Here is a 12,525-nt window from a genome sequence, read left to right as displayed (position 1 = left end):
CTATTGCCATCAGAGAATCCTCTCAGATTTGTGTTTTTAAGATAGGGACTCAGCACCACAAGATAAGCTTGTATGCTGTTGATCTAGGGATATTCCTGACCAGGGTTCAAAGTACATCTATTGCTTCCAAATCCTTAAGTGACCAGCAGGTTACGAATTAAATGTTAATAAATCTAAAGTCCTCTTTTTAAATATAGAGCAAGAAGATTAACATCATGCAAACAGAGGATTATGAGGATGGAAACATGATTTCATAAAATGTTTGGCATTAAGATTGGCAATGATCTATCCTCAGTAAAGTGAATTACAAATAGGGCAATTAAAGATATGGAAGAAGAGCTTATGTTGTGGGAAACCTTATATTTATCATTTTTTGGAAGAATCAACACAATAAAAATGAAGGTGGTACCTAAGCTATCCTTCCTGTTTATAAACATTCCCTCTACAATTCCAGATAGAATTTTTAAGGAGTGGCAACAAGTGATTAATACTTTGGCATATTCAAAACCAAAGGTGGCTCATAACCAAAAGTGGCTCAAAATGGGGTGAATGTGGCTCAAAAAAAGATAGTGGAGATTTTCGGATTCCTAATCTACAAAATTTCAGATTCCTAATCTACAAAAATATCATGACGTGGCTAAATCCGCATGGATAGGCAGCTAGTTAACAGTGGTGAGGCTGTAGATACAGGAGTGGAACAATCATGGGTTAAGATCCAGCTGTGAAGTTTTCTTTGGGCTAAAAAGAGACAGGAAGAAAGCATATGATGGTAATAGCTGGGTTATAAATAATTTGATGATAGTTTGGGAAAGGTACCGCCAAAAGCTGTCTCCAGGGCTCTCACCACTTGCTTCTTTTGTATGGGATATGGAAGTTGCACATGCTTTCAAATCCTTTCTTTTGTAAAGTGGGAACGTGCTGGTTTGGACCAATACAAAGCTGTCTTAGATAATAATAAAGTAACATCCTTTGATGTGGTTCAACAAAGGAGCAAAGGCTCAATATCTATATTTATCTCCAAGTTAAAAGTTTTTTACTCGCTGAAATTTGGTCTGGTTTAAGATTAAGGAAGTAATTGGAACTTGAAGTGTTATGGGCACAAAAAACTGATCATGTTTTTTCAGAGATATATAAACTAATTGTCTGATCTGGAGAACCGGCTTTGATTCCCCACCCCTCCACATGAGCGGCGGAGGCTAATCTGGTGAACTGGGTTGGTTTCCCCACTCCTACACATGAAGCCAGCTGGGTGACCCTGGGCTAGTCTCAGCTCTCTTAGAGCTCTCTCAGCCCCACCTACCTCACAGGGTGTCTGTTGTGGGGAGGGGGAGGTGATTGTAAGCTGGTTTGATTCTTCTTTAAGTGGTAGAGAAAGTCAGCATATAAAAACCAACTCCTACTTCTGCTCCTTCTTCTTCTTCTTCTAATTCACAGTGGGTAGCCGTGTTTGTCTGCAGTAGTATTTTCTGAAGAAGAAGTGAGCTGTGGCTCACGAAAGCTCATACCCTGCCAGAAAATATTTTTGTTAGTCTTTAAGGTGCTACTGGACTCTTCTTCTTCTAAGTAAGGGTGATCTGAACCCTAATCATGAGTCTGCATATGCTTTCCAGTCCAGATGGAATAAATTTTGGCTAGAGACACTGCAGCCAAAGTATGAAAGTTTGTATAATCTAGAAGATAGTCCTTCTGCATAAGCTTGATTATGTCAGGAAAGCTAGGGAAGATGATTCATCAGCTGTATCTTTTTCCCTATTATATTGCAAATATCTGTGGTTTATCTTTAAACCAACGCTGGTACTGTGTGATGAATCCTCTGCAGATTTTATTCACATGTGGTAGTCATGTAAACATGCAAGGGAATATTGGGTTAAGACTGCTGATCTGTTAAGTGTGGGTTGTGGTATTGCTATTGTGGTTTCTCTGGAGTTGTTTTTACTAAATTAAATTCAACTGTATCTAGGCAAGCTCAGGGTCTGTCTTATGTATATGATTACAGCTGCCAGGCTAGTCTTTGCAAGAGATTGGAAATCCAATCCTACACCTTTGGAGCGCCTTGATAAAGTAAAGAACACTTTTCTCTTAGTTATAATCACTATGCTACAAATGGGCAAATGTCTGCAACAACTGGAGGTAGAGTGGTCTGGCATAATTAATCACATGCAAACCTGTGTTTAAAGTTTAAAGTTTCTATTTTATATACATGTTTATTATTATTTTTGTATTAGGATGAATCTTTACAAAATGAATTGTATATCACTCAGACAAAAAGTAAAGAGTGATATACAGGTATATACCTGTAGGTGGTGTTCCGTGATTGTATCAGTTTGCGTAATTGTTGCTGATTTTATTGGACCACCTTGAACAAATGTTTGCAGATGGAAATTTGGTCTATAACAGGGGTGTCACATGTAAGGCCTGCAGGCCAGATCCGGCCCATTGAGAGCTTTTATCTGGCCTGCACGCACACACACCCCACTCTCTATCTGAGCTGCCAAGTCCGCTGCGGGCTCTGTAGCTGAGGAAGCCACTCCCACCCGGCTCCCGATCTCGGCTGGCGAGGCATGGCCCGGCCCGACCAAGTGACATTTGTGTCATATCCGGCCGTCATAACAAATGAGTTCGACACCCCTGGTCTAGAATGTATGCCAAATAAATATTTTCCCAAGCCAATTTTTGAGTACATAGTTTTCTTCTTTTTGTTTTTAACAGGTTGTCATTATGGAAGTGCAAGGTCTCAAATCCTTAGCGCCTAACCGTATTGTATACTGCACAATGGAAGTGGAGGGGGGAGAAAAACTGCAGACGGATCAGGCTGAGGCATCAAAACCAACGTAAGTTTTTTCTTTACTGCTCTCATATTTCTTATCCTTCTCCAGCCTTGTTACAGACAGAAAGAACACAACGTTAATCTCTTCTGACTTTTAAATAGAGAATATATCTTTCCCTTCATGAATTAGCAGCTCCTAAGCCAAGGTATTACATTATGCTCTTTTCCTTCATTGAGGTTAGTCAGACGTATCATAAGTACTTAAAATTAAGTATATGCTAAATTGCTTTCTGAAATGAAAACCAGCAGACACAAAACTAGCAGAAATTCATATTGATTCTGATTCTTTATGGGGAAAAGGTATTTCTTCATACCATGCATAATTAATTTTTGGAATTCATTGCCATAAAATGTAAGGTGAGTTCATACATAAAATTCCTGACCCTCCAAAGCAGAGGAATGGGCTACAGGCTTATGCATTCCCATCTCCTCCACGTTCCTCATGTTCGCTGTTGCTAAGTTCAGACATGAAACGAAACTTTAGTTTATTTTAACTGTGGTTAGTTTATGACAACCAAATCCAGCTCACAGAGGATCGTTCCAATCCAGTTTGCCTTGTCAAATGCTGCTTTCGTTGCCTTTGCTTTTCCCTCTTCAGAGACCCGAATGGCATCCCAGCCTTCACCGCAGTGAGGGTGGTATCTGAGAAAAAGTTAGAACTAAGCCAGGATGCTTGCATTCATACATAGAGCAAAACAAGACTAGCTGTGATTAATATACCAGTTTCAAGCCATGGTTTCAGACCCTGACCTGTTGTACTCTAACCATAATTCTGAGCCTAGATGGGTGGCAACCTAAGAAAGGGCCTTCTCGGTCGTGGTGCCAAAATTTTGGAACTCCCTGCCCAGGCAGATTCGTCTGTCTTCTTTGGTCGTTGTCTTCTTCCAGTGGGTCCTCCTTCCCAAAGCACTTCAGTGATGCATGTTATAGGGCTACCTTTCCTTTATCCACATACTGGAAAACATCATGTGGGCTGGGAGGTTTCTCAACATGGGAAACCTCACAGCCAGGGGAAAGAGAAGCTCTTTGGTGGCTACTCGCACCCATTCTGAGGCCAGTGAAGCGCTTCAGGGTTGCGCCGCAGACAGGGTGGCGGGCCTATCAGGGAACCCCAATGGAAAGGAAAGGAAACTTCTGAGTCGTACTTCCCTTAGACAGGGAAACAGGTGACTATTGGGAAGTGGGGCAAACAGGGCTTTCCTCTTCTCAGCCTTTTCTCCCTGTGGCTACAGTGAAGAAGCCAGAAACAACCAATCAGGGCCTTAGGAAACCTCAGAGAGAGAGAGAGAAGGGAGCAGATTAAGGTCTGTGTAGTAAAAGTTCCACAAATCTAGGCCAGAAAAGCTTAGAGAAATGTGTGTACTTTGCCCTCGCATTGTCAAATGGCTGTTTCTGACTGAATCTGCCTCTCTCTGGTCTTTTATGTATGGCTGTTTCACTCACTGTCACCCCTCGGGTCTTTGTGTTGATTATGCATGCCGTTTCCAACCGTCAGAAGTCGCCTCGCTCTCCCCCTGCGTTTTCCCGCATTTTGCCCACGTTTTCAGATTTGAGATAAAACAGATCCCTCAAAACATGGGCAAAATGAGAAGCGCAGGGCGGGAGAGAGGTGACCTCTGATGGTCAGAAATGGCATGCAGAATCAACACAAAGACCTGAAGCCATCGGAGGGGTGACGCCGAGTGAAACAGCTATGCATAAAAGACTGATGTGTAACCTTAGTGTGTTTCTCCAAATTATGTCTCCGCCACAGCTACGACTATACAGTTTATTCGTGAACACCAAAATCTTTATTTTCCCCTACAGTGAAATAAAGTTCTGTGTTGTTGTTTTTACCACTGGACTCTGACTTGGTATATATGAGCAGACAATAGGTGAAAGGGCAGGGGGAGAGGGCAAGGGTGCCCATAGCGTGCAACAGGCAGGTGTAATAATGCTTAGTTATTTACCTCACAAGTGGCTAACATCCAGTGAATTAACAAATTCATTATCAAATCTCTGGCCTCTCTGCGTTATGTTTGCTTGGTGACGGGGCAGAGTGGTGTGGGTGTTTGTCCTCTCATACTCCCAGTCTACCAGTTAGAGAACCATAGCATTTTATTAAGTGTGGGTTCTTCCCGCCAAAAACAGAAATGGTCTCAGAGTTGCACTCAAACACACACCTATAATTATAACAGAGAAATAACAAGACCCACATAAACCCATGCCAAATGAAACATGTCGCATGTTCTATACAGGGTCAAAAAGTTGGGCAGAGGAGAGCAAACAGTCTTTTAACACAATTTTCCTCATGGGGAGGGTACTTAAAAGTGGAAGGTGATAACCCTTCTTCCCCCCCCCCTCAACACCACTACTACCTGAGTATTGATCCAGAATGCACTAAGGATAAGTATAGACAGCACATTAAAGTAAAAATCACTGGGTGATCTCCCTGCACATCTTTCCTTCAAATCTCATGGTTAACCTGTAACTTTCTTGTAACAGTACCCCCTTTAGTATGGCTCATATTTACCACTTTAACCTACTGCCCCCCCAAAAAGCTTATCTATGGGGAAATTATATGAAAAGGCATCATGAGTTCTTTTCAAAAGTAATAATGAGTAGTTTCTCTAAACATAGATATTAAAAGTCCACATTTTGAAAAATATACTTTAAAACCTCTCTGTATATACATAAGTAGCTTGACAGGTATTCCTTCAGTGTCATTCTCTTCACTTTCATGATGGAGGTATTAGCTCTCTATTAGTTCTTGCTTTTCAACGCATAAGTAACAAATCACAGTTTTGTATAATGGATATACAAACAACAAACCATTATCTAGAAATGCCTCATCTTCAGCACTATGCTCTCTATAACCATCTGGTGCCCAAACAGCTATTCTAATCCAGTTTAAATGTGCCACCCTGTTCACATCTCACAAAGCACAATGAGCATTGTTTTTAGCCTGGTCACTCAGTTTGGGTATCAGATTTTGCAGCTTCCCCCCACCCACCCCCCGCTTTAACGTAACACGTGCAGTAAAGAGAATTTAAAGAACCATCTTTGAGTCCTTCAGCTAAATCCTACTTGTCATTTAGTCTGTCAGTCCATAATGCATCTGTCTAGACGAGCTTTTAAGCTAGTGCTGCTCCTGGTTGCCTTGATTTCATTTAATGCTGGCACTGGAATTTGCAAAAGCATGAGTCTGGGCTGACTAGTGAGGTTCCAGTTATTCCAAATCCTACTTCAAAAGTTTTATGTTCTGAACAATTAAAAATCCCACCATGTAGCCTGCCATAATAACATTGTGCATACAAATTCCGATAAGGTAATAGCCCTTTAAAAAGGTAAAGGTCCCCTGTGCAAGCACCGGGTCATTCCTGACCCATGGGGTGACATCACATCCTGACGTTTCCTAGGCAGACTTTGTTTACTGGGTGGTTTGCCACTGCCTTCCCCAGTCATCTTCCCTTTACCCCCAGCGAACTGGGTACTCATTTCACCTACCTCGGAAGGATGGAAGGCTGAGTCAATCTTGAGCCGGCTACGTGAAACCGACTTCCGTTGGGATCAAACTCAGGTCGTGAGCAGAGCTTGCAGTACTGCAGCTTACCACTCTGCACCCTTAGCACTCCCTAAAACTCTAGAAAAAATATTTCTGTGGTTCTGAATCATGCAATACACTGGATTACTTCGGGAGGAGCTGAGGTGGAAGGGAGTTATAAAGGAGCCCTGATTTCCTTCAGACCACACCTTAATTCCCTAAATAAGCTAAAGGCCCCCCTACATTTAGCTCAAATCAGCCTTCTTTTTCTTCCATTAAAATTAGTTGGGAAGTTGTCAGTTTAAAAGAACATGAATTCTGTATTCAATTCAAGAAATATCCTAATGAAAGAATGTTCACTAGTGTTTTCATTTTGACCTTTCTGAATCCAGAATCTCTGGATTTTTCAACCTAATGTTTCACAGTACATTTGGCAGCATGATGACTTGGGATGCTTATAGAATTTTTTTCCATCTGGATTTTCACTGGCTTTGGTCGATTCAAATGCATAGCAGCACCTACAAGTTAGCCATCTGCTGTTCCTCCACTGTTGTATTTCCAGACTTTCATTCAGACCATTTGGCACGTGCAGTTTTCTGAAGTTTTCAATTCATGCCTTTTCCCCTTTATGTATCACTCATATGTGTGAATACAAACACGTTGATTTTTAAAAATGCAAAAATAAAGTCTGATGCAGGGGTTCCTTCATGCGGCATGGTGCCCTCTAGTACTTTCAGTCCTGTGCACATTTTTCTAGGGACAAAGACAAGAAGGTTTTATTGTTTTTCCTCTATGTCTTTGTGGAATAAAACTGCAGAAATGTGCACACTTTTCTGGGAGCAAGCCCTGTTGAACGCAGGAGTTCAGGCTCCTGGTTATAACCTTTAAAGTGCTCCATGGCCTAGGAACCACATAGCTGAAAGACTGTCTCTCCTCATATATCCCCATGTTCCAATTATAGTCCTCTTGTTGCCACCTTCTTGTCTCTACAACTTAAGGTTACCCACCTAACATCCACCCAGAACCCATTCCTTTTCAGTAGTGGCTCCTGCTTTGTGGAATGGGATCCCTAATAAGGTGAGACAGGCACCGTTCTTATATGTTTTAGAAGGTGATATAGGACCTTTTTTATTTGCTATGGCTTTTAATGGAGTTTAAACTGCAAGCATGGGGAAGGACTTATAGGGCCAGCATGGTGAGAGCCAGTGTGGTATAGCAGTTAATAGCAGTGGAATCATATCTGGAGAACTGGGTTTTATTTCCCACTCCTCCTCATGAAACCAGCTGGGTGACCTTGGGCCAGTCACAGTTCTCTCAGAACTGTCTCAGCCCCACCTACCTCACAAGGTGACTGTTGTGGGGAGAGGAAAGGAAGATGATTGTAAGCCAGTCTGAGTAGATAAAATCTTCTCAGATTTTAAAGTTAGATAAAATCCGGTTATAAAAACCAACTCCTCCTTCTTGGGTGTTATTGTTGCCTTAAGCCACCAGGAAAAGGTGGGGTATAAACTTTTAAAGAAATAAATGGGAATTCTCCAAAGTAAGTGTAAATGGGATGAACAGGCTGGAAGTTGCTGATGGAAGCAGAGAACATTTTTTAAAATATATAAACAGGCGCAAAAATGTATCACTATTCCTATTAGGGTTGCCAACCTCCAGGTAATAGCTGGTGATCTCCTGCTATTACAACTGATCTCCAGCCGATGGAGATCAGTTCACCTGGAGAAAGTGGCCGCTTTGGCAATTGGTCTCTATGGCATTGAAATCCCTCCACTCCCCAAACCCCACCCTCCTCAGGCTTCGCCCCAAAAACCTCCCACCGGTGGTGAAGAGTAGGGTTGCCAGGTCCCTCTTCACAACTGGTGGGAGATTTTAGGGACGGAGCCTGAAGAAGGCGGGGTTTGGGGAGGGGAGGGACTTCAATGCCATAGAGTTCAATTGCCAAAGCGGCCATTTTTCTCCAGGTGATCTGATCTCTATCAGCTGGCGATCAGTTGAATTAGCAGGAGATCTCCTGCTACTACCTGGCAGTTGGCAACCCTAGTGAAGAGGGACCTGGCAACCTAATTCCCGTGTATATATTCTATAACTGAGTACCACCATCAAAGCAGGTTCTAAGCTCACTTGAGCCTTTGCTCAAATCAAGCCCTGAATTTGCTCAAATCAAGCCCTTACTCATAGCAGGATAAGTGTTCTGCATGCTTTAAAGGCCTGTTTAATCAAAAATTCAAACATCTCTTCTGATGCTTATTTCCAAGTTATTGTTACACAGTTTAAAAGTCTCACTATGAATGTATATATTTTTTCCATGTTTGATTAGAACATCAGCTCTCATGGAAGATCTGTCAGCCAGCTGTGCACATGCCTTTTGACTGGGATTAGCTGGTCACATTTGCATTTCAGTTTTGTGTTTGTTGTTGTTTTTATTTATTATGAATTTGAGAAGCAGCTGAAATGTAAAAAAGAAGATGAAAAATCCTTGTTTCCTGGCACAACAGAGCTGAAGAGGCATCTAATTACTGATGTTCCCTGAAGGAAAGCCTTGACAGTTTAGAGGCAAAAGCCTTTCCAAGATTTACCTTCCCTGTTACTTCAAGGAAACAAGGAAAAAAATAGCTTTATTTCAATAGACTTCATAGGGGAAAGACCCTGTCATGTCAAGTTTCTTCTTTCTCTACAGAGACTACAGTTTGTAAAAATCCTCCATATCTTTTTCGTTTGCCAAGAATAAGTGTTCTTGAAAACCAGTTCTGTGTTCGGTGGTTCTGTTTCAGCTCCTTTGCTTTAGCTTTGTGGTAAAGGGAGCAGTGGCGTAGCGTGGGGGGTGCAGGGGGGGCCGGCCGCACCAGGCGCAACATCCGGGGGGGGGGGCGCGCTCGCACTCGCAGCTCTCTGCCCCTGCCTGGCTCACTCACTCACTCTCTCTCACTGCAGTGCTGGCTGTGCGAATCTGATCCAAGCCGCCGGGTCGCCGGCCACTGTAAAGGGAGGGGGTGCGTGCCAGGCGTGCGGTGCGGTGCGGAGAGAGAGCGAGGGTTTATCTGGGGGAGGGACAGTGCAGCAGCCGCCCAGCGCAGCGCTGAGCGCGGGAGAGAACCAGCATGCAATTGGCTGAGCTGCCGAGCAGGAGGCGGGAGGACTCGAGGAGACGCGGGGAACTGAGTAGAAGCCGCCGCTGCAGGTAAGTTTGGTTGGTTCAACAGTGACGAGACAGATTTCGATCCATATGTAGCTGCTCCAGCTCAACATAAGTTGATGTAAGCCAGTGGGTCTAGCAACCTTTCATTTATTTATTTTTTTTGCTGAAAGAGTAAGGCAATAGGCATGAAGGTGAATAAACATTATGTTAAGAGTAAAGAAATGGTTATACAATATACAGATTGATATCTTGCACTTCTATTAAAGAATTACAATTAGAGGTACAGGATTGAGGAAGTTGGCTCCATCTAGCCCAGTCTTGGATCATCTCCAGGGTATGGTTCCATTTTGATGTTTAGTTTTTGTTCTTGATATTTGTTGTCGTTTACGATGGTTGTGAGACGACATATAATAGCATGGCCCATGCTAGGTTACTACATTTGTAGATTTGTATTCATAGACCTGCTGAAAATGTGGAGAATGTGTAATGCATGTTCGCACTCAATAAAGTGTTTGAAAATAAACTTGTATTTAGATGCATTTTACTTTAATTACATCAGTATTTTCACAACAAACAATACATGTGCTTAGGGGGTAAGGGTTTCTTTAACTAATATAGTGGAAGAGACTCGAGTGCTAAAATCCACGGGTTAGGGGGCGCAAATTACTTGCCTTGCCCCGGGTGCTGACAACCCACGCTACGCCACTGAAAGGGAGGCCAGCTTGCTACCCTCCAAACAGTCAGGGCTGATGATGACTTTTCAGTCACATGACAAAAAACCCCAGCTTTTATCTTTATTTCTGAGCCATCATCACCATTAACTAGGGTTGCCAGGTCCCTCTTCACCACTGGCGGGAGGTTTTTGGGGCAGAGCCAGAGGCAGGCAGGGATTGGAGAGGGGAGAGGCTTCAATGCCATAGAGTCCAATTGCCAAAGCGGCCATTTTCTCCAGATGAACTGATCTCTATCGGCAGGAGATCATTTGTAATAGCAGGAGATCTCCTGCCACCAGCTGGAGGTTAGGAAATCAGTACAGGGGCGACAAAAATGTACAATAACAATTACTATTAAGTGCAACCAATGATCATGGCTGCCTTAATGATAACTACCCTTCGTGGGAACTAACATGCATCCAGCATTTTGAAATTTAATCTTTAAGATGTGCAATATTAGAGGAATCTATATGAAGGACTGATGAAGAATTCTACCCATAAGAATTTGAAACGGCCGTATCCTCCATCAAGTTACTCCTCTAAAATTGGTATTTGTGCTAGAATTGCACACTTACCTGCATGGGACTTATAGAAGAATGCAGCACCTTGCCAAAGACCTTGCATTTTTGTGAATTTTGTTAGTGTCTGTGTCACCATCCATGTGGACTTGTTTGGTTGTGCTTGTTATTTTTGTATGCTTGTACATAACACTGTATGTTTATATGTATAGTTGTATTTAGACACCATAGGATAAACATTGGTTGCACTTAACAGTAATTGTTATTGTACATTTTTGTCGCCCCTGTACTGATTTCCTAATCTCCTGATAGTAGTACAGTGGTATCTTTTTCTCCTACCAGCTGGAGGTTGGCAACCCTACCATTAACCATGGCTGATTAAAAACTAGGTTCTGATATCACTTCTTTACCCAAGCCTTTTTTGAAACCCGTGTAGAACAGTGACAGTCATGCTAACTCTCCTTTTTGCTCACTTCCAGTGTTTTTCAAATGTCCGACTCTTAAGAAAGTCTTCCAAGGAATTCCTGTGTATGTGACACCGAGTACATATTTTCGAATCTATCTGCCACAGGGCAGATATATTCAAATAATATTTCAAATAATTTTAAATATTTTCAAATAATTCTGAGAGGCATTCTCTCTAGGCTTCTATTCAGGTCTGTTGGTCTTATGAACAGAGCCCGGAGAATGTTCCACAACACTCTGCCACAGTTGCACATCCATTTGTTTGTTTAGGAAAAAAACATATGTAGGGTTGCCAGCCTCCAGGTACTAGCTGGAGATCTCCTGCTATTACAACTGATCTCCAGCCAACAGAGATCAGTTCATCTGAAGAAAATGGCCGCTCTGGCAACTGGACTCTATGGCATTGAAGTCCCTCCCCTCCCCAAACCCTGCCCTCCTTAGGCTCCGCCCCCAAAATATCCCACCAACGGTGAAGAGGGACCTGGCATCCCTAAATGTATGCCAGTTCTCCAGGGACCTGCCTGAGGCGGCTTACATGATAAAAATAATAAAAAGAAAACATTAAAAGATATTAAAATCCAGCATTAAAAAACTCACATTGGCATAAAAACATAGCTCATAAAAGCAGGTCGCAGACAGCTTAAAATAACAGTTTCCAGCCTAAAATAGCATTAAAAATCAAGCCCTTAATTAAAAATCCTGGGTAAACAGAAACATGTTTGTCTAGCATCTTCACAAAATCAATGTAGGCGCCTGGTGAGCGTGAAGGGGGAAAGCATAGAATCATAGAGTTGGAAGGGGCCATACAGGCCATCTAGTCCATCCCCCTGCTTAATTCTGGATCAGCAGGATCATTCCAAAAGCATCCCAAAAGTGAGGTACCATTACTGAAACAGCCCTGTCTAGTAGCCATCCCCCCCCTTTGAAGCTGGGGTCACAAAGAGCAGAGCTTATGAGGCAGATCGTAACTGCAGTGCTGGAAAATATAGGAGGAGGCAGCCTTCCAAGAACCCTGTCCTCGAGCCATTTAGGGCTTTTAGGGCAAGAACTGCGACTTTGAATTGTGCCGGGGAATAAATGGGCAGCCAGTGCAGCTCTTTCAGCACTGGGGCGATACAATCCCTGTGTCCTGCCCCTGACAATAGCCTGGCTGCTGCAGTTGGGATGAGCAGAAGTTTTTAGACTGTTTTCAAAGGGAGCACTACGTAAAGAGGCATTGTGAAGGAAAATTAATTGTGGTGAACAAGGTGATTACCAGAGATGCTTTTACACTGGTCTTCTCATTAAGAAACCATTAATAATTTTCTTAGAACCCCCAAATCTCCTGGGAACTTAGTTAG

The 12,525-nt window shown here is 42.7% G+C and overlaps 1 protein-coding gene across 18 annotated transcripts in view; it reads left to right on the top strand.

Moving 5' to 3' along the window:
- Nucleotides 1–12,525, top strand: part of CADPS (calcium dependent secretion activator) — a 460,327-nt gene that overhangs the window by 184,947 nt on the left and 262,855 nt on the right. For all 18 annotated transcript variants that reach the window (XM_056867190.1, XM_056867189.1, XM_056867199.1 and 15 more), the window contains exon 6: nt 2,710–2,831. In XM_056867190.1, coding sequence (XP_056723168.1) covers nt 2,710–2,831 — 122 coding nt within the window. The remainder of the gene's footprint in view (nt 1–2,709; nt 2,832–12,525) is intronic.

This window comes from Euleptes europaea, chromosome 1 (assembly GCF_029931775.1).
Source record: "Euleptes europaea isolate rEulEur1 chromosome 1, rEulEur1.hap1, whole genome shotgun sequence".
Lineage (NCBI taxonomy): Eukaryota > Metazoa > Chordata > Lepidosauria > Squamata > Sphaerodactylidae > Euleptes > Euleptes europaea.
The sequence above is the reverse complement of the archived record's forward strand: the minus strand, read 5'-3'. Positions and strand labels throughout refer to the sequence as shown.